Source organism: Numenius arquata, chromosome 3 (genome assembly GCF_964106895.1).
Source record: "Numenius arquata chromosome 3, bNumArq3.hap1.1, whole genome shotgun sequence".
Lineage (NCBI taxonomy): Eukaryota > Metazoa > Chordata > Aves > Charadriiformes > Scolopacidae > Numenius > Numenius arquata.
This window is the reverse complement of record NC_133578.1, coordinates 26,275,299-26,296,221: the sequence shown is the minus strand read 5'-3', so window position 1 is coordinate 26,296,221 and position 20,923 is coordinate 26,275,299. Positions and strand designations below refer to the sequence as shown.

Below are 20,923 nucleotides of genomic sequence, written 5' to 3'. Positions count from 1 at the left end.
CCAGGAAGGCTGCTCGTGAGGAAAAAGTACCTGTGGCCATTACCAAAGCACCAGAGCCTCCAGCACCCAGAGGTACCTGTCTTCATGGATTACTTAACAAAGAAGACATTTGATCTTCTTCTCTTAAGCGTTGTCCTACCCTCTCTTGGCCTGTCTCTGTTTCCTGTCTGAGACTCTCAAGGTTGTGCATGCGGGGTAGATGGTGCTGCACATGTGTGGGAGGTTTTGAGCTGGCTGTTGTGATGTGCTGTGTCTGTGTTGCCCTGGGTTTTGCTCCTCCTTGGCACGTTTTCACCAATGTAAAATGAAACACACTAATATCTTTGAAGTGCCCGAGATGCCTGAGGCAGAGGTCCCAGAGGAGGAAGAGGAGGAGGAGGAAGCACCAGAAGAGGTGGCAGCAGTTGCTGAGCCTGGAGAGCCAGAAGCTCCTCCACCTGAAGGTATACGATGGTGTTCTGAAAGAGCCTCCTGTGCCCTCTGGGTTTCTGCACTACTCGGTGCCTTTTTGCCCCTCTGTGTTCTGTGTGGAGGGGTGAAAGCAGCATTTGGTTGTCTTGTGGCTGTATGTACCTGACCTTTAGCTCAGTCAAGTAAAAGGAACTAATATCTTTAAAGTGCCTGAGGTGGCCAAGGAGGAAGAGCCAGAAGAGGAGGTGTCGGTGGTCGTTCCCCCAAAGCCTGTGGCTGTGCCTGAGAAATCTGTGGCAGTACCTAAGAAGCCTGTGGCTGTCCCCAAGAAACCAGAGTCTGTGCCTGTGCCCAAGAAACCAGAGCCTGCACCTGTCCTTAAAAAACATAAAATTCCTTCAGTTAAAGGTATATACAACAGTGACTGGACATTTCCTCTTCCCTCTTGTCTGAATACTTTTTCCCTTGTTTCACTGATGTACCCAGTGCTGAGCTATCTGGGTAAACAATCTGTCGCTTATTTTATTCTTCATGTTATGAATGCCTTACTCTTTTTAGTCATACCATTGTATGTATGTATGTATCTTAATGTTCACAAAAATGAAAATTTACTAATATCTTTAAAGCACCTGAAATGCCAGAGAGAACTGCCCCAGAAGAGAAAGTATCTCTTACAACACCTAAAAAGCCAGAATTTAAAAAGCCAGAGCCTCCTCCAGCCAAAGGTATATATTTCCAGGAAGCATCTCCTGAGAAGGAATGTTTTCTATTCTTCTCTCTTTTCTTTGTTCATAACTGAGTCTATAAAATGTGTGAGTTGTATGTAGACTATCTTGGGAAAGACTGGAGTACAAACAGTCTTTTATGCTTATGGCCACTGTTACTGTGATTTTCTGTTTGCTAGATGTCTTTGTGGTTTTTATGTTTCATATGTACATTTATATACATGAAAATAAAAGGAACTAATGTTTTTTTAAGTGCCTGAGGTGCCCAAGAAACCTACCGCAGAAGAGAAAGTACCTGTTGTTGTTCCTAAAATACCTGAACCACTCCCAAGTGAAGGTATATGCCATCATAGCTGTTACTGTAAGGACAATCCTTTGTCCTTGTCTTCCAAACATAAGCACTAAGATATGTTGTCCTTTTTTCCCCATTGTAATGTTTGTAAATTATTCCCTTTACATTTTAGTTGATACCAGTCTATGTTTCTCGTATCTACTATTATATTTTCATATTTGGAAATAAAATACCACTTTCAGAAATAAATATTTTCCAGTCATATGCGCTTCTAGGCAGGATATTCCTAACAAAATCTGTCTCTTTTTGAGATAATAATGAATTCCCACTAAATTTGAGTCTCTAAAAACCTAGTGTTTATATTGCTGTTATAATCTTAAATGATTTGAGAGAATTGAAGTTTTTATTCTTTCCAGTTACAGTGACTCACCCACAAATTTAATGTTTAGTTAATATTGCACAATTAAAAAATACTATCCTTCAGACAACCCTGATTCATTCTCACACAGAAAAGAGAGCAGTTTTTCAAAAGCATGTATTAACTGCGAAGGTAATAGATACTGAGTGATTACTTATCCTAACATGTATTTGTCTGTGTCTGTTGGAGTAGCTTTCTTTTTAGTGAGATCTACATAATTGTTCATGTGAAACAATCTTATCATTGGAAACTTACACTAGTTATCAATATTCTTTAAAGAATACGAAATCATAAAGGAGATTGAGCATGAAGAAGAAGAAATTCCAGTTGCACAAGTAGAGGAGGCTCTACCAGTTGAAGGTACACAAAGTACCCACTCAGAGGCTGCCAGACATCTTTCTTTCATTACTGTGCAGTTTTTTTCTTGCTGTGTCGTTCTGTGCACATGTGCCTGTATATTGTAGGTCTCTGCATAATTCTTCCACTGTTGTTATGTTTTGGAAATGAGTTCTAATCTCTTAATTCTAAGAACAATCACATCATTTTAAATGCTTTCACGTTGTTTCTTGTCAACAAGAGTTTTCCTGTCATTTAGTTTCCCACCTTTGTTCTCGTGTTATTAACATGCTTTTTTAAGTCATCTTGGATATTTGTATTGTGTGCATGCTACAAAGCAATAGCCTAAGGCTTTTTCATGCTCCCATTTAATTAAATGAGACTTTTTCACTGGCTTCACTGGAAATGGAAAATGACCGTCTTTGCATTTGTACGTCACTCTTCACATAGCTACTGTGGTAGTAAATTTATAGTAAATCTGCCTAATGTTATTTAAAGCACCGGAACCTGAAAAGAAGATCCCTGAAAAGCGAAAACCACCACCACCTACTCCACCAACAGAAGATATTAAAATAGCAAAAGAACTACTTAAAGGTATAATCATCTGAAGCCACAATTAACAGTGGGAACTCAAACATATAATCCATTTAAATTATACCGGTGAATCTTGAAAAGCATGCTTTAAAACATATCACTTTGGATCTATTTTTTTCTTTTCTAATTTACTGTTGCCCTAATTGTGCACCTTACTAACACTCAACCCCTCAGGAATTTTGACCAGTGTATGCCAAGTCATTTTACATGAGTTCTTTTCAACAGTTACAGAAAAAAAACAATTTATTAAAAAAAATCTTAACCAAGTTAACACATTCTTTTATCCTTTGCGTCATTCTTCTATCTTTAACATGTTCTTACAAATAAAAAGAATCCCCAGCAGTAACTTGCTGGTGTTACTGTATAAAAATAGGTTTCAGATCAGCTGTGCTTCCTACAGATCTTCTGACTTCTAAACAGTTAATCAGCCAGAATTCTAGCTTTGTAGCTCTTGTCTTTCTATTATGTCAATAATGTTAATCAGTTCTTTGGATTTTTAAAAAAGTTATTTTCTTTTTTGAATCTAATGATGTATATGGTAAAATTCAAATAATTTTCTTTAAAGCTCCTGAATCAAGGAAGAAAGTTGTGACTGCAAAACCTGGTGAGCCTCCAAAATTGGAACCCCCACCTGCTAAAGGTACCTAGCTAATATAAGAACCTTACTTATATTAAGCCTCTCATCAGCCCTAAGTTGTGGTTCTCAGTATCTTCTTCTTTAATTTGCTCAAGAATATCAAAAAGCTATCTATGTTAGATTATGCTCAACAGGATGTATATATTCATGTTATATTTATGTCCACTTTAATCTCCCATTGTGCAATTCATGAGATGCAAGAATCACAGAACAGTGAGAGAGTTTTTGAGTTTTGTCACTTGGGTACATGATCACTTTGTTTCTCTGCTTAGGGAGAAATAAAAAATAATATGCTTTTTGAATAAATATAGCATTGTTCAAACGTACTTAGTTTATTATTTGTCTGAAATGTAACTCATTTTTGTGAGAGGACACTTTCCAGAGATGGAGAAGAATAATGAATTGAGGAAGCCACTTTAGAAGTACTCCCTTATATTTTTCATGTATACTGGAGCTTAAGACAAACTAAGCAGCTAAGCACTGAACATCTCTTCTTAATTCTGTTCCAAGTTTAGAAATTAAACTTATAAATATCATAGATAGACAGTTCAGATTAATAGATATGTAATATAAGCCTGTAATGAAGGAGTAAAAGGAGATAAAAATGTTAGTATGATAACTCTCTTTGAATACATAACCTTTATAGTTTTGTCAAACCATACTTCTCTTTTGTTGATTTGTATGAAAATTTCCTCTTATGCATAAGCCTAGAAGAAGACTGTATGCAAATAATATTGAAAAAGTATTAAAACTATTGACTTAAATCTCGGTAATTTTACTTTTGTTTTTAATATTCAGTAGTGGACCAGCATTTGATTTGTGTGTTTGGAATGGTTAGTTGATGGTTAGCTCTTACTACTGTCATGATCCCATAATAAAATCTACAATAATATTCTTTTAAGTGCCTGGACTTGTAAAGAAACCTCGCAGAGTAATTCCTGAAGTTACTCCTCCACCAAAAGAAGAAGTTGTTTTGAAAAGAGGTATAGTAACTTGGCTCTGTTTTAAAAAAAGCAGCATATCAACATTGTTCAGTATATTCCCCTAAGTAACATTGCTTTATGTGTGTGGTATGGAAAATTACATGAACAAAGTACTACCCAATGTCTGTTTCTTGGGGAAGGACTTTATAGTTGCAGGAATGAAGTGGAGATATCCTGAAAATGCATTCAAAGAATCTGTGATGAAAACAGAGCAGAATACTGAAAGTCTGGTTCCCTATAACTCTCTTATGTTTTCTTAATCTCTGAAAAGCCTATACTAGAGTTGACAGTTTTCCACTGCCTTCAGCTTCTGGACCCCTAAATATTTTCCAGTGACAGTATAAATGCTATTAAAGTCACATATGTAGCATCTGTATTCTCTTCTATGGTTTACTCAGAAGTACTGCACAGATGTGGTACCCCGTGGTACTATTGGACATCAGTTTCCAGTCTGGAGCCTTCTGAATCACTTCATACTCGATTATTGATTAGAAAATGGCACCACTAATTTTGATGCTCTTTGAAATACCATAGAGGGATGATACATGCCCATGTACCTTGCAGCCAACCTTCAAACTTCAAACAACTTAATAAAATATAGATATTGAGTTTTTCAGATTACAACCTCATTAAATATCCAAGACTAACATCTGATAGGACAAAAATAAGGGAAATAACTAAAATGAAAAACAGACATTATATAAATTTAAGCTCTCTAAATATAACACTTGAAGATTCAGTCTTGTTCTCTCACTAAAGTCAATGGGAGTTTAATCCTGCATTTTTTCCCCTGAAAATCATCAGTAACTGCAGTTATTAATGCATAGTTATGTAAAGTAAGTCATCTTTTAGATATAAGAAACTTATTATTAGATATTATAATAAATTTTATTCTGTCATAAACAGTTAGCATTGACATCTTTCCTCTCAGATGCACTGCTCTTACTAAAAGCATCTTTTTGCTCTAGATGACTTTGAATTTTAAAAGACTTTCAGAATAGTATCTTGAATAGTTACACCAAATCTTCCATTTATATTTAACTATATATTTTACATTCCTTTTTCTTCAGGATTGTTGATTTCTTTTCAATCTTTTATCTTGTTCAGTGTCTTATTCTTTTGTTTACCTGTGTTTTAAAAAATGAAATTCTTTTTCTTTTAAAGTTCTTAAAAAGAAATCAGAAGAGGAAGAACCTAAACCAGAAAAAGAACCTAAACCAGAAGTTAAACCAGTGCCTACACCAGTAGAAAAAATTAAGAAACCTGAAGGTACTAGATTGCATTCAAATCTATCTGGTAAAATATAGTTAAAAAAACCAAATAATCCCACATTTAAGTAGTACTCTCTGAAATTCAGGAAGGAAAGTGAGATTTTAAAAGATGACTTGTGTTAACCTAATTGTTTAAGTTAAAGCTTTGCTCAAAGCACAATTAAATTTGACATCCACATTTGTGTCTGAATTTTGCATTTTGGAATTGTTTCTCAATCTTCACTATGTATAGAAGAGAACTTTACAAATATTTTAGAATACTGATAAAAATATACAATGAAACAGTTAATCCAAGCATTCTTTTAGATAGGGTTTTGCAAATATTGTCCTTTTGTCCATTTAGTGTTTCTAATTTATCCAAATCTCACTCCTAAAAATACATATTCCTAAACCTTATGAACATCTGAACTGTTTATGACTAAAAAGAATTAAAATTTTTAAATATTTGATATAATTGTATTTGAGGACTCCAGGTGTTTCAATATATCTTACAAAATAAAAATAATGTTTTAAAGTCCCAGAAGTTCCTAAGAAGAAAACTGAGATACCTGTCATAAAAAAAGAGGAGAAACATGTGCCTGAACTGCCAAAAGGTATAGGCATGTGGTGTTCTTTTTCCTTACTGCAGCAACTAAATTATATTCATTGCTGAATACTGTGCTATATTAACCTGATGCATTACTATAATCCAGTCTGTCCATGCCTATTGTGTCATGATTAACCACTTTGCATTCTTCTGGATTTCTTGTAATCTTTAATTCTTCAGTGCTTGAAAATTTCATCTTTTTTTTCCATTGTATCTTGCTTTACAAGAGTTCATCTCAAGTTAATTTCTTGCTTTCTGGCTGAATAAAATATAAAACAATAAATTCTGTCTCTGTATTACTGCTTCTAACTTTAATGTTCAGTGGGATTACAAAACATGTAAATTAACCTATTTGTAATTGTTGTGTTTGAAATGCCAGAACCTAAGCAAGCAGCCATCCCAGCTCCTGGGCCTGAACCTAAACCTGCAGTGGGTAAGAATTCTTTAGTAGATGAATACTGGTGCAGCCTTTCTTGTGCGTCTAGTATTTTCCATTCAGAGATTTCTGGCTAAAGGACATTAAACAAATGCCTTTAGTATTACTAAGGCTGGAACTGTCATACAATCTACAGAACATTTTAAAGAACATCAAACTTAAAATAAAATTATCTATTAAAACAAATATATGGGAACTCTATTTTTTTTTTTTTTTTTTTTACAGCTCTAAAATCTCCAAAACCACCAGCAGAACCAGCAACAGCTGTTACTACTCCAGTTACAGTCCCAGTGGTTGGAAAGAAAGCAGGTATTTATGTTTATTCACTGCTATTTAGGGTTTTTCTCTCTGAGATACCTAAATACCTTCAGAATAAAGAGAATGAAGAGCTGTACAATCATATAACTCATTAATTAGAGGAAGATTTGAGGTCCTATTCAAGGATCTTGTTATTTTAGGTACTATCACCTAATCTAAAAGACAAGCGTCTCTGATATACCATTGAGATGAATCTGTGCTCTTGTTTCTGGATGGTGATATGTGCATCTTTATTTGTGGTCCTGCTATGAAATTCGTGTATTCTGTTGGTTCCTTGGTGGTTATGTCCTGATGTATGTCTTGTGAACTGCTTCTTGTATTTTCTGTATAGCAAAAGAAAGGTTACACATGTTTCTAAATAATTCTTCTGGTGTTTAGGTTTCTGCTTTTTATTTGTTATTGAAGTCCTGAGGAAAAGTGACAGTGGTGTTGAAGAACTAGAGCATTGCTACTTTCATTTGACATGCTTAGGACCCTGGATCATACCCTGCTGTGAAAAATGAACTGTGAAGAATTCAGTTCCTCTGAAGCACTCTGAGCCTGAGGTCCATCGGTAGAGCGGATGTACATGCTGCTCGCCCATTGTTCATAGGGCCTCGTGTTACAGTAAAGCTCAGATCTTGGGAACTTGAGAAATTTAATCATGAATGTCTCTTGGCCATTGATTTGGTGATGTAGTGAAGCCTGCAGTGACATAACTAACCCATTTTATATAGATGGCCAGATAGTCCTTAGAAAGCTGTCGTTTTCTGCTACTTTTAACCTGGATTGGATTTAAGTTGGCAAACTAGTGGGATAATGCTCTGTACTATTACAGTGGTTTACATAGGTCTTCTGTACAGTTTGTGTGTGCCATTCTTATCTTTCTTTTGTTTTGTGATTGTCTTGTATGTTTTCTGTTGTGTGGAGAAAAGGTGTTCTAAGTTCATTTTATTTCAGGTATAGCTGGAAATTTTGTCTTAAAATATATTGTTCCTGATGCTTATTCTCATGGATTTTAACTCTCTGAATTACCTGTGAAACCTTTGTAGCTGCAGAAAAGCCTGAAGCGCCATCTGTACTAAAGCATAGAGATAAAATGCCCCCAATGGAAGAAGAAAAGCCCAAGTCAATTGTGTTAAAGAAGATTTCAGTTGAGAAACTCTTGCCTGTAAAAGAGAGAGTAGGTCCTAAGCAGACAGTTCTGGACATTCAGACAGTAGAGCCACTTGATGTTAAAATCTCACTGGAAACAGCTGATGGAATACTGAAGCCAGAGGGAGATGAGCAGGAGAAAGTAGCTCTTAAATATTTTATCTTCGCTCCTGAAGAAGAGGAGCCAGAAATGACACCTATAGTTTCAAGAAAGACTACCCTTACAGGTGAGAAAATAGAAGTTACAATAGATCACATTACTTACGCAAAGGATGAACCACGGCTATCTGATGAGGAATTGAAATTGGTTTCTATAGCATCTGAACACCCGGAAAGAGATTCCAGAGAAGAAAAGGGGGATGAAATTAAATCGGTTGTTCATAGGGAAGGTGCTGTAGAGAAAGTCTCTGACAAGCTTAGTGTTCTTCATGAAGGAAAGATTCCTGTGCATGAAAAAGAACAGGAAATTGAGCCGGCTTATGTACCTAAACATATACCCAGAGAGCCATATAAGCCCAGGGACCAGAAAAGACTTCTAGGAAAAGAGACAAAATCAAAAATCAGTTTGCAACCTGAAGAATTTTCCATTAAGGATACAACTTCATTTGTAAAGGATATCACAGAGGCAGGAACAGCTGAAACTTCTCTGCTTAGGAGTGCAGAAAAGAGTGGAGATTTTACTCTAGAGAAATCTGAAGTTCCTTGTGGAGAATCCATGAAGGAGCATGACATACAAAATAAAACACAATGGATGAAGAAATCTGGTACTACAGTAGCTGAAATTCTTATGGATAAGATTCTTAATAAAGAAGAAAAGAAACTGGAAATTATTGAAGATGATGAGAAAGATGAGAATCTGGACTTTACATCAGCAGAACTCCATTCCTTAGACCTGTCTGAGGAGACTGAACCAACATTGAGAAAAGATGTTGCCCTAGAACACCCCACTGAAGACAAGGTTCCCACAGAAAAAGCTTACATAACCTTTAAACCGTCTGCTCTTAAGGCAGCAGCAGTGGAAAGGAAAGCAAGAGAAAAACACTCTGCAGAGGAAGGAAAAGTTCTTTATGAGGAGAGTTCAGGACAATTGTTGGCTGAGAAAGCACTCCTAAGTGATAAAAAAACAGGCAAAAAGGTTATACCAGAGAAGGAAGAGAAAAGTAGCTTCAGCACCCACTTAAAAAAAGACAAAAGCAGGCATTCAAATGCCCCTGAAAAGCTGCCTGTGGAAAAAGAAAGATTTGATACAGTGATTACAGGAGAAGGAATGGAAGGTGAAGTATCTATAGTAGAACATGAAAAGGAATTCCAAGATGAAAAAGTTGACAGAACTGAGTCAGTAAAGGAAATTCCTGTTCAGCCACCAGCGTTTCAAGATAAAAAACAATTTCAAGAAGTTCATACCATTCAGGACAAACATAAAGAAACTCCAGCTCTCAAAAGCAGCAAAGATAAAACTGAAGAAAAGAAATCTTCTTTGTCTGTGGAAGAAGTGAAGCCTTTGGGAAAGGAACTTCCAGTGACAGAAGGTACATCAAATGAAAAACAATCAGCTAAACATAACATCGGAAAAAGCACATCTGTTTTCATGAAAAAAGAGAAGGGAAAGCTTTCAGGCAAAATACCATCGAGCAAAGGAATCCCTGCAAATGGAGAAGTGACTTACTCCTCAAGCATAGGTAAGATAATAACTCCTAAGAAAGCAGAAGGAGAGAAAGAGTATCGGAAATCAGAACCTGCTCACATGATTGAGCCGGCCAGCAGACTTTTGAGTGATAACAGGAATTTGGATGCACCTGGAGAATCACGTGAAGTTCTGGACGTTCCTGCAAAATCTCATGCAAAACGAGGTGAGGAAGACCACTGCCAATTTCTTCCATGAAGTGCTTGTACTATTTACTTCAGGAGAATACAATTTGCCATTGTGATGGTTTCTTTCATTCTTTAACCTAGTTCACACTTCCATCTGGTCTGTCAGCTGGCTGTACTGGATTCAGCCACTCTTGACATGTTTGTCTTACCTGTCTGTACATACATCTGTGTGATCAATGTTCATTGTCTTAGTCTTGCACTTTTATAAGACTGGATAAATCATGTTGTGTACCATTATCTTTCCAGAAAAACTCACACATTTTTCTAGTATTCATTTTTCCATCCACTGCTCTAAAATCTGTCCTACATTTCATTCATTTCATTCTCCCTTTAAAAGTATCTTTTATATTTCTTTTCACAAAATGATGATGAGAAGCAGCATAGCATGGGAAATATTTTCAAAAGTCTGAGATCATTCATCACAAGTTGGGCAACTAACAGAACATCCCTCACTTGTAAGAGTATCACATTGCCCTGAAATATATATATTTAATTTATACAACTTATATTTTTGTTGTCTTCATTCATAAAAGTGTGTGCTTTTTCTAAGAAAAACCCATATAATTTGTAACAGGTACTTAAGCTATTTTGGTTGATAGGTGGGTATTGATCAAGGGCTGATTATGAGTTAAGTGTCAGGGAATGGCAGAATTTTACAGAATAATAGGCAGGACAATAAACTGAGGCACTAGGAGCTCCTAAGCTGCCTTTGAGTCCGCACTACTGACTATCTGTTTTTCCCATGCTTCAAGATATTGAACTTATCATTGAGATATAGACAGTATAAGTTGTATAAATATATACATACATTTATGCCTTCCTCCCCTTGTATGTATATATAGCTAAAGGAAGAGAAAATCTGATTTGTAAAAGAAATGTTTGCCTAAATTTCAGTATGTATGTTTATTTAACTACATTCCTAATAATATTGCTGTTCTACTTCAGAGGCCAAGACGCCAAAAGAAGAAACTCCGAAGGGTATCAGTCCAGTCAAAGGTAGGATACAACAAGTCAATACCTACAAGCAAAAGCAACAAGTAAGGATTAGTTTATTCATTTCAATCTGAATTACAGCCAAGAAGACACCTTCACCGGCAGATGCAGAAAGAAGGAAACTCAGGCCAGGCAGTGGTGGTGAAAAACCTCCTGAAGAGCCTCCATTCACTTACCAACTCAAGGCTGTACCACTGAAGTTTGTGAAGGAGATGAAAGATATAGTGCTAACAGAAGCTGAATCTGTTGGGTCTTCTGCAATCTTTGAAGTCCTTATTTCACCATCCACTGCAATTACCAGCTGGATGAAAGACGGAAGTAACATCCGAGAGAGCCCAAAACACAAGTTTATTGCTGATGGCAAAGACAGGAAGCTACATATCATTGATGTCCAGCTGTCAGATGCTGGTGAATATACTTGTGTGTTACGACTGGGGAACAAAGAGAAGACCTCTACAGCCAAACTCATTGTTGAAGGTATTACCCATTTCATGTTTATCAATAATTTAAAGGCTAGCTACTCCTCAAGCTAGAAGTCCTGATACTTTGTGAATTTACAGTGGTTGGTAGATGTAGCCTTCGGTTTCCACCAACCACTACGCATATTGCTTTAATATGTAAGGCATTTCTGCATCACACCTTCTGTATATAAATGAGACAAATCAAAATGTCATGTTTCCCACAGAACTCCCAGTGAAGTTTGTGAAAACTCTTGAAGAAGAAGTCACTGTGATTAAAGGCCAGCCACTGTACTTGACCTGTGAGCTTAACAAAGAGAGAAATGTCGTCTGGAGGAAGGATGGGAAGATCATCAAAGACAAGCCTGGGAAATTTGCTCTGGGCATTATTGGCTTGTCACATTCCCTCACAATCACGGATTCAGATGATGCTGATGCTGGCACTTACACTGTTACTGTGGAAGACTCTGAGCTATCATGCTCATCTTGTGTTAAGGTAGTAGGTAAGCAAACAAAACCATGTTCTCCTTTCTCTGTAGGATATTCGAGGTGTTTATCTTATCTGTGTCTTATCTGTTCACAGATAAGATTTGTACAGCTATTAATATCTTGTTGTAATCCAAAATCTGTTAGTTTTATTTCTTCTATTTATGACCCATCTCTTTGTAGTAAAAGTCTGCTAAGCTATATTTTTATGTAACTTTTTGTCATGCAGAAGTGATAAGAGACTGGTTAGTAAAACCCATAAGAGACCAGCACGTGAAACCAAAAGGAACAGCTACTTTCACCTGTGACATTGTCAAGGATACACCAAACATTAAATGGTTTAAAGGAGATGAGGAAATCCCTGCTGAACCAACTGACAAGACAGAAATCTTGAAAGAAGGAAATAAAATTTTCCTGAAAATTAAGAATGCTGGCCCTGCTGATATTGGGGAATATTCAGTGGAAGTTGAAGGTCGCAGATACCCAGCTAAACTGACCCTTGGTGGTAAGGAAGCTTTTATTTGTATTATATTTAATCATCTCATAGGCCAATGTTCAAAAACCTCTAAACAAACAAACAAACAAAAAAGATAACCTGAATTATTATAAAGCTCTATTAAAATTTGACCTAATTATATATGTGTTCATTTGTGCATTCTAGAACGTGAAGTTGAACTTCTGAAGCCATTAGAGGATGTTACAGTCTACGAGAAAGAAACAGCAAACTTTGATACAGAAATATCCGAGGATGATATTCCTGGTGAATGGAAGCTGAAAGGAGAAGTCCTGAGACCCTCACCTGTAAGCATCCGTGAATTTTACAACACGTTTTATTTAAATTTAAACACTTTGAATAGGTTCCCTTGAATCTTTATGGTAATATCTTTGCAGTTCTGTCATTGCTACTCAGTCCAGAATGTAGAAAGGCTAAGCATTATGGTGATTAAAAAAACACTGCTTCTCTAAGTAAGAATTATATACTATAAAAGGTAAATGCTGAAGGGCTTCATTTTCTCAAAGGATTGCAGCACTTTATTCAGACAATAATAAAAATATCCTACATGCATTGCTAGGAATGATGCTGACATTTAAAAGAAGTGTGGAATGCTGAAGAAAGGTACTTCATTGTTTTATTGTTGAGTAAAAGTGTTAACTTTCCTTGAAAAGCAGTTCAAATATTTCTAGCTGACTCTTTACTGTATATAAAATGTTGATAGAATCCATTTATTAAAAATACCTAGTGGTAAGGCATTGGCATTTTATTTACCAAAATCTGTCATCTCTCCAGACATGTGAAATCAAAGCTGAAGGAGGAAAACGCTTCCTAACCTTGCACAAAGTCAAGTTAGACCAAGCTGGTGAAGTCCTTTACCAGGCACTTAATGCAGTTACTACAGCTATCCTGACAGTGAAAGGTATGATGCACCATGGAGTATGGTGTCAACTTAAACAGAGTTCACATGGAGCACATTACAACTGATGTGTTCTGCTTTGCTTCCAGAAATTGAACTGGACTTTGCTGTGCCCCTAAAAGATGTTACTGTCCCTGAGAGGCGCCAAGCAAGGTTTGAATGTGTCCTTACAAGAGAAGCCAATGTTATATGGTCTAAGGGCACTGATATACTCAAGATTGGAGAAAAATTTGACATCATTGCAGATGGAAAGAAGCATATTCTTGTAATCAATGATTCTCAGTTTGATGATGAGGGAGAATACACTGCTGAAGTTGATGGCAAGAAGAGCACAGCAAGACTGTTTGTGGAAGGCAAGTATCTTCTTATGAACAAAACATTAAAAATGGATAAAGAATTTATCTTTTAGAACCACATTAACTTTTTACTGATGGTGTTTATGTGTCTACATTACAGGTGTGAGGCTGAAGTTCATCTCACCTCTGCAGGATCAAACAGTGAAAGAAGGGGAGACAGCTCACTTTCAGTTTGAGCTTTCTCATGAAGACATGCCAGTGAAATGGTACAAAAATGACAAGAGACTCCATACAAGCAGAACAGTTTTTATGACGTCAGAAGGCAAAGTTCATAAATTAGAAATAAGAGAAGTAACACTTGATGATATCTCTGAAATAAAGGCCGTAGTTAAGGACTTGAACACACAAGCAAACCTCAAAGTCTTAGGTAATTACATAATTTAAAATATGCTGTATAAAATGTATAAACAATTTTTATAAGCATAAAGTGACAAAATAGTGATGTTTTAGTAAATTTATATTACTAATTTACCATTTCATATCCACTGTGCCTTTGGTAGAGGCCGATCCATATTTCACTGTGAAATTACAAGACTACAGTGCTGTGGAGAAAGATGATATTACTCTGGAGTGTGAACTTAGCAAAGATGTGCCAGTAAAATGGTACAAAGATGGTGAAGAACTAGTAGCTTCCAACAGAATTTCCATAAAAACGGATGGCTTACGCCGTATCCTGAAAATCAAGAAATCTGCAGAGAGTGATAAGGGTGTTTATGAGTGTGACTGTGGAACCGACAAGACAAGTGCTAATGTCAGCGTTGAGCGTAAGTTATCATGCCTTGGCTAAGGAAAAGTACTGAAACCTTTGTAAAACCTGAAGATAGACAGATACTGTTTAGTGTACAAGACCTTTAGAAAACATGCTTTTATGATGAATAGCTGAAATATCTAGATTTACAACTATTAAGAGTATTCACAAGAGACAGTATATCTTAAGATATGTAAATGGCTGTTGTAAATACAGTGATGATCAATTATTCTCTATGTCCATTTACAGTCAGGAAAAAAAGCAGTTAGTTTAATTCACTGTAACAGATATCTGGGTTAATTATGAGAAAAATATTCTTGCTAAAAATAAACTTTCAGACATATTATAAAAGGGGGTTGTAGACTGCCCAAACTTGCAGCTTTTTGAAAAGTTGTTAGATGAACATTTATCAGTGGTAGCATTTGAATGCCCTAACGAAGGGATAGGGGGAGAGTTGAGGTCCTTTCCAGTACTACATCTCTGTGGTATAGAATAAGTGAATAAACAGATGTGAACTTTTGGGTTTTTTTATTTTAGCTCGCTTAATTAAAGTGGAGCGCCCACTGTATGGAGTGGAAGTATTTGTTGGTGAAACAGCACGTTTTGAAATTGAAATTTCTGAGCCTGATGTCCATCCTATATGGAAGCTAAAGGGAGAAACCCTAACACCTTCACCTGTAAGGCTTCTTCTTTGCTTTTAGACCACAGCTTATACTAGAAAAAAAAAAAAATTAATAATAATGTCTTCTGAGTGGTTCTTAGAATATTCATATATGCGGGGTGGGGCTGTGTTTCTTTATGACCAGGACTGTGAAATCATTCAAGACGGGAAGAAGCATGCTCTTGTCCTTCATAACTGCAAACTTGATATGACTGGAGAAGTGTCTTTCCAAGCTGCTAATGCAAAAAGTGCTGCTAATCTGAAAGTGAAAGGTACAGTCTGCACTTTGCCAACATTTACATGAGTATCTCAGGGCATTGGAACAAATCTAGCAGCAGAAGGGTCTGTATGAACCTATCACTGAACTAAAAATGGTCTTTGATTTCAGAATTGCCTCTCATCTTTATCACTCCACTAAGTGATGTGAAAGTCTTTGAGAAAGATGAAGCAAAGTTTGAATGTGAGGTGTCCAGAGAACCCAAGACTTTCCGCTGGTTGAAAGGAACACAAGAGATCACCCCTGATGAAAGATTTGAAATTATTTCAGAAGGAACAAAGCATGCTCTGATAATTAAATCTGTTGCATTTGAGGATGAAGCTAAATACATGTTTGAAGCTGAGGATAAAAGAACAAGTGCCAAGCTAATTATTGAAGGTTTGTCTGACTTTGCCTTTCTAGGAAAGATTTGCACCGTGGTCCTTGAATAGTTTTTATTAGTAGGATTCTTATTAATGAAATGTTATGTTGTTATAGGTATCCGCCTGAAATTCATTACTCCTCTCAAGGATGTAACAAAAAAGGAGCGAGAAACTGCAGTGTTCACTGTGGAACTCTCGCATGAAAATATCCCTGTTGTCTGGTTCAAGAATGATCAGCGATTACATACCAGCAAACTGGTTTCAATGACAGATGATGGCAAATTCCATACGCTCACTATCAAAGATCTTACTATTGATGATACTTCTCAGATTAGAGTGGAAGCTATGGGAAAATCCTCAGAAGCTAAACTCACTGTTCTTGGTAAGAATACCCAGAAGGATTTACATGATGTATATTATCAGAAGAGGGTTATTAATGAAAAATGATGATCAGAAAGTCTTGGGGTTCATTGGGGTTTGCTTTGATGGTGGTTTGGGTTTTTTTGGTTAAATTTACATTGTGATTTTTGACAAATTTACAATTCATTTGTCTTCTTTGGGTCTCCATTTCCCCATTCACAAAGAATAATTAAAATAACTTTAAAATGTCATGCAACTGTTGCAATATTAACTATTAGATAATTACATGGTGCTCTGAAACTCCTAGTGCATCAAAACAATGTCGTCAGTAATATTAGTAATAAGCTGAATTGTTTCTTACATATTTGTTGTTTTCTCTTTTTGCAACAAAATTCTGTAATATTTATAAGGACTATATGTAATGCTTCTTGCAGAGCTTAAACAAGAAATGTATATTATGTTAAGAACTAATTGCCCTTTCTGAAAGACTAAAACTTCAGACTGAAACATATCTTTAACTTTTGCTTGCAGAGGGAGACCCTTACTTCACTGGGAAGCTGCAGGATTACACTGCTGTAGAGAAAGATGAAGTAATCTTACAGTGTGAAATCAGCAAAGCTGATGCCCCAGTGAAATGGATGAAAGATGGCCAACCAATTACTCCATCAAAGAATGTTGTTATTAAGGCTGATGGTAAAAAGAGAATCCTTATCCTCAAGAAAGCTTTGAAGAAAGACATTGGACAGTACACTTGTGACTGTGGTACTGATCAAACCTCTGCTAAACTCAATATTGAAGGTATGGTTATTTTACTGGGGTGCTCTGTAGTGAAGATCTTTTGGGGTCTGTTCAAGTTTGAGGGAATCAATCACTTTTTTTTTTTTTTCCTGCAGATCGGGATATTGAGATTATACGTCCACTATACAGTGTGGAGGTGATTGAGACAGAGACTGCCCGTTTTGATATTGAAATCTCTGAGGAAGGTGTCCACGGAAATTGGAAGCTAAAAGGAGAACCCCTGACTGAATCAGCTGTAAGCAAATATTTCAGGGTGTTTCTTATGTGTGTCTCAACAATGGGTGAGGAGGTAGAGTGTGAGGTAGAAGGAGGTGGCTGCAGAAATTAAGTGAAATCTCTTTCTGCTTTTGATAGGGTCACTCTAACAAAAATACTGTTTTTTTACATTAAAACCTTTTAAAATATATAATCATAGAATCATGGAGTAGTTTGGGTTGAAAGTGGCCATAAAGTAATTCCACCCCACCTGCCATGGGCAGGGACACCTCCCACTAGACCAGGTTGCTCAAAGCACCATCCAGCCTGGCCTTGAACACTTTCAGGGATGGGGCATCCACAACTTCTCTGGGTAACCTGTTGCAGTGTCTCACCACCCTCAGAGTAAAGAATTTCTTCTTAATATCTAACCTAAATCTACCCTCTTTCAGTTTAAAATCGTTACCCCTCATCCTGTTACCACACTCCCTGATAAAGAGTCCCTCCCCATCTTTCCTGTAGGCCCCCTTTAGGTACTGGAAGGCTGCTATAAGGTCTCCCCAGAGCCTTCTCTTTTCCAGGCTGAACAACCCCAGCTCTCTCAGCCTGTCTTCATAGGAGAGGTGCTTCTGCCCTCTGATCATTTTTGTGGCCCTCCCCTGGACTTACTCCAACAGATCCAGGTCCCTGTTCTGTTGGGGGCCCCAGAGCTGGACTCAGTACTCAAGGTACTCATGAGAGCGGAGTAGACGGGGAGAATCACCTCCCTTGACCTGCTTCTTTTGATACAGCCCAGGATATGGTTGGCTTTCTGGGCAGCAAGCGCACATTGCTGGGTCCAAGTCTTTCTCCTCAGGACTGTTCTCAATCCATTCTCCATCCATCCTGTACTTGTGCTTGGGATTGCCCTGACCCACAAGCAGGACCTTGCACTTGGCCTTGTTTCACACAGGACCACTTCTCAAGCCTCTCCAGATCCCTCTGGATGTTGTCCCCTCCAGCGTGTCGACCTCACCACACAGCTTGGTGGCATTGACAAACTTGCTGAGAGTGCACTCAATCCCACTGTCCATGTTGCCTACATGGCAACCATGTCTGGTGGTCCGTCTGTCAAATCCCCATCTCTCCAATTTAGAGACAAGGATGTCATGTGAGACAGTGTCAAATGCATTGCACAAGTCCAGGTAGATGATGTCAACCAGTGCTATAACCTCATTGTAAAAGGCCACCAAATTTGTCAGACATGATTTGCCCTCAGTGAAGCCATGCCGGCTGCCACCAACCACCTCCTGATTTTCTATGCACCTTAGCATAGTTTCCAGGAGGATCTTGAGTTCCGTGATCCGGCCAGGCACAGAGGTGAGACTGACTGGCCTGTAGTTCCACGGGTCTTCCTTTTTTCCCTTTTTAAAAATCGGGGCTATGCTTCCCCTTTTCCAGTCAGTGGGAACTTCAGACTTCCACGACTTCTCAGATATGATAGGTAGTGGCTTAGGAACTTCATCCACCAGTTCCCTCAGGACCCACATATCCATATCATCAGATCCCATGGATTTGTACACATTCAGGTTCTTTAGATGGTCTGAAACCTCATCTTCTCCTACAGTAGGCAGTTCTTTTTTCTCCCAGTCCCTGCCTTTGCCTTCTGCGACTTGGGCAGTGTGGCTAGAGCACTTGTTGGTGAAGACTGAGGAAAAAAAAGTTAAGTACCTCAGCCTTCTCCATATCATGGGTAACCAAGTCTCCTGTTTCCTTCTGGAGAGGACCCTCATTTTGCTAAGTCTTCCTTTTATCACTGACTTATCTGCAGAAGCTTTTCTTGTTGCACTTGACATCCCTAGCCAGATTTAATTCTATCTGGGCTTTAGCTTTCCTAAACACATCCCTGACTGCTCAGACAGTTTCTCTGTATTCCTCCCAGGCTACCTGTCCTGTATAAACTTAATCCAAAATATTATATAAATAATACATGATTTTACATAAATAAATACATTCTGTATCGCTAGTCCCTAACAACCATGTATCCAAAGTGCAAAGACCTTGTGGAACTCACTTAAACATAATGGCATTTAAAAATGCAAACTTTGGATTGTCTGCATTTACTGTTGGGTTTTGAGTTATGTTTGGTTTAAATAGATGTAGATCGCATTTTCAAGCTCTTTTCCTTTACTATGAGAGCTAAAGTTGGTTTAAGAAAATTAAGAAACAATACAATCATGACTGGCAATAATTTGGCAACTCTTTGATATAGCAATACCAATGTGAATAATACACAAACATCAGAAGTTCCATGAAAACTAGTGTCTGGATAAGAGAAAAGGACCCTTCTCAAGAAAAGGTCACAGCACAAGCTTAGTAATTCCTAGTTCCATTGAGCTTCTGACTGTTCTACATATGTTTATATTGGCTAGTCAATGAGAAGAAAGCTTGCCGTTTTTCAAGAAGGAAGTCTTAAAGGTGCAGTAGCAGGCTGTCCACATGTGCCAAAAAATGAGCTGTCAGGGAAAAAGACCAGCCTGGCTGAACAGAGAGATTTGGTTACAACTCAGTGAAAAAAGGAGAGTCTATGGCCTTTGGAAGAAGGGGCAAGCCACTCGGGAAAACTACAAAGATGTTGTAAGACTTTATAGGGAGAAAATTAGAGGGGCCGAAGCCCAGCTAGACCTTAATCTGTCTTTGGATGTTATGAACAATAAGAAAAGTTTCTATAAATACATTAGTAACAAAAGGAGGACTAAGGGAATCTCCATCCTTTATTAGATGAGGGCGGTGACATGGTGACAAAGGATGAGGAGAAGGCTGAGGTACTTAATGCCTTCTTTCCCTCAGTCTTTAGTAGTAAAATTGGTTGTTCCCCAAGTACCCAGACCCCTGAGCTAGTGGATAGGGGTGGGGAGCAGAATGAAGCCCCCGTAATCTGAAGGGAGATGGTGAAGGACCTGCTCCAGCACCTAGACACAAGTCTATGGGACCAGATGGAATCCACCCGAGGGTACTGAGGGAGCTGGCGGAAGTGTTTACTGAGCCACTTCCATCATTTACCAGCAGTCCTGGGAAACCAGGGAGGTCCCAGTTGACTGGCATCTAGCAAATGTGATGCCCTTTCACAAGAAGGGCCAGAAGGAGAATCTGGGGAACTTACAGGCCTGTCAGTCTGATCTCAGTGCCTGGAAGGGTCATGAAACAGATCATCCTGAGTGCCATTATGCAGTACATGAAGGACAACCAGGATCAGGCCCAGTCAGCATGGATTCATGAAAGGCAGGTCCTGCTTGACAAACCTGATCTTATTCTATGACAGTGACCCACTTGGTGGATGAGAGAAAGGCTGTGCATATTGTTTACCTGGACTTTAGTAAGGCCTTTGAAAGGTTTCCCACAGCAGTGGAAAAGTGGAGAAACTGGCTGCCTATGGCTTGGACAGGAGTACTCTGCTGGGTAAAAAAACTGTCTGGAGGGCCAGGCCCAAAGAGTGGTGGTGAATGGGGTAAATCCAGTTGGTGGCCAGTCACAAGTGGTGTCCTCCAGGGCTCAGTACTGGAGTCAGTTCTCTTTAATATCTTTGTCAATGATCTGGATGAGGGAATTGAGTGCATCCTCAGTAAGTTTGCAGACAACACCAAGTTAGGTGGGAGTGTTGGTGTCCTTGAGGGTAGAAAGACTCTACAGAGGCATCTGGACAGAATGGATTAATGGGCCAAGGCCAGTGATATAAAGTTCAACAAGGCCCAGTGGCGGGTCCTGCACTTGGGTCACAATGACCCCATGCAGCATTACAGGCTTGGGGAAGAGCAGCTGGAAAGC

General features: G+C 38.1%; 1 protein-coding gene across 1 annotated transcript in view; it reads left to right on the top strand.

Annotated features, from left to right (window-relative positions):
* The window catches only part of TTN (titin), a 249,978-nt gene that overhangs the window by 135,041 nt on the left and 94,014 nt on the right, over positions 1-20,923 (top strand). Inside the window, exons 170-190 of the mRNA XM_074144859.1 lie at positions 3,342-3,416; positions 4,316-4,396; positions 5,561-5,665; positions 6,183-6,260; positions 6,633-6,686; positions 6,915-6,998; positions 10,959-11,023; positions 11,093-11,483; positions 11,692-11,967; positions 12,180-12,455; positions 12,612-12,751; positions 13,239-13,365; positions 13,452-13,715; positions 13,819-14,085; positions 14,219-14,482; positions 15,004-15,143; positions 15,273-15,399; positions 15,516-15,782; positions 15,882-16,148; positions 16,658-16,924; positions 17,020-17,159. Of these exons, the coding sequence (XP_074000960.1) occupies positions 3,342-3,416; positions 4,316-4,396; positions 5,561-5,665; positions 6,183-6,260; positions 6,633-6,686; positions 6,915-6,998; positions 10,959-11,023; positions 11,093-11,483; positions 11,692-11,967; positions 12,180-12,455; positions 12,612-12,751; positions 13,239-13,365; positions 13,452-13,715; positions 13,819-14,085; positions 14,219-14,482; positions 15,004-15,143; positions 15,273-15,399; positions 15,516-15,782; positions 15,882-16,148; positions 16,658-16,924; positions 17,020-17,159 (3,755 nt within the window). The remainder of the gene's footprint in view (positions 1-3,341; positions 3,417-4,315; positions 4,397-5,560; positions 5,666-6,182; positions 6,261-6,632; positions 6,687-6,914; positions 6,999-10,958; positions 11,024-11,092; positions 11,484-11,691; positions 11,968-12,179; positions 12,456-12,611; positions 12,752-13,238; positions 13,366-13,451; positions 13,716-13,818; positions 14,086-14,218; positions 14,483-15,003; positions 15,144-15,272; positions 15,400-15,515; positions 15,783-15,881; positions 16,149-16,657; positions 16,925-17,019; positions 17,160-20,923) is intronic.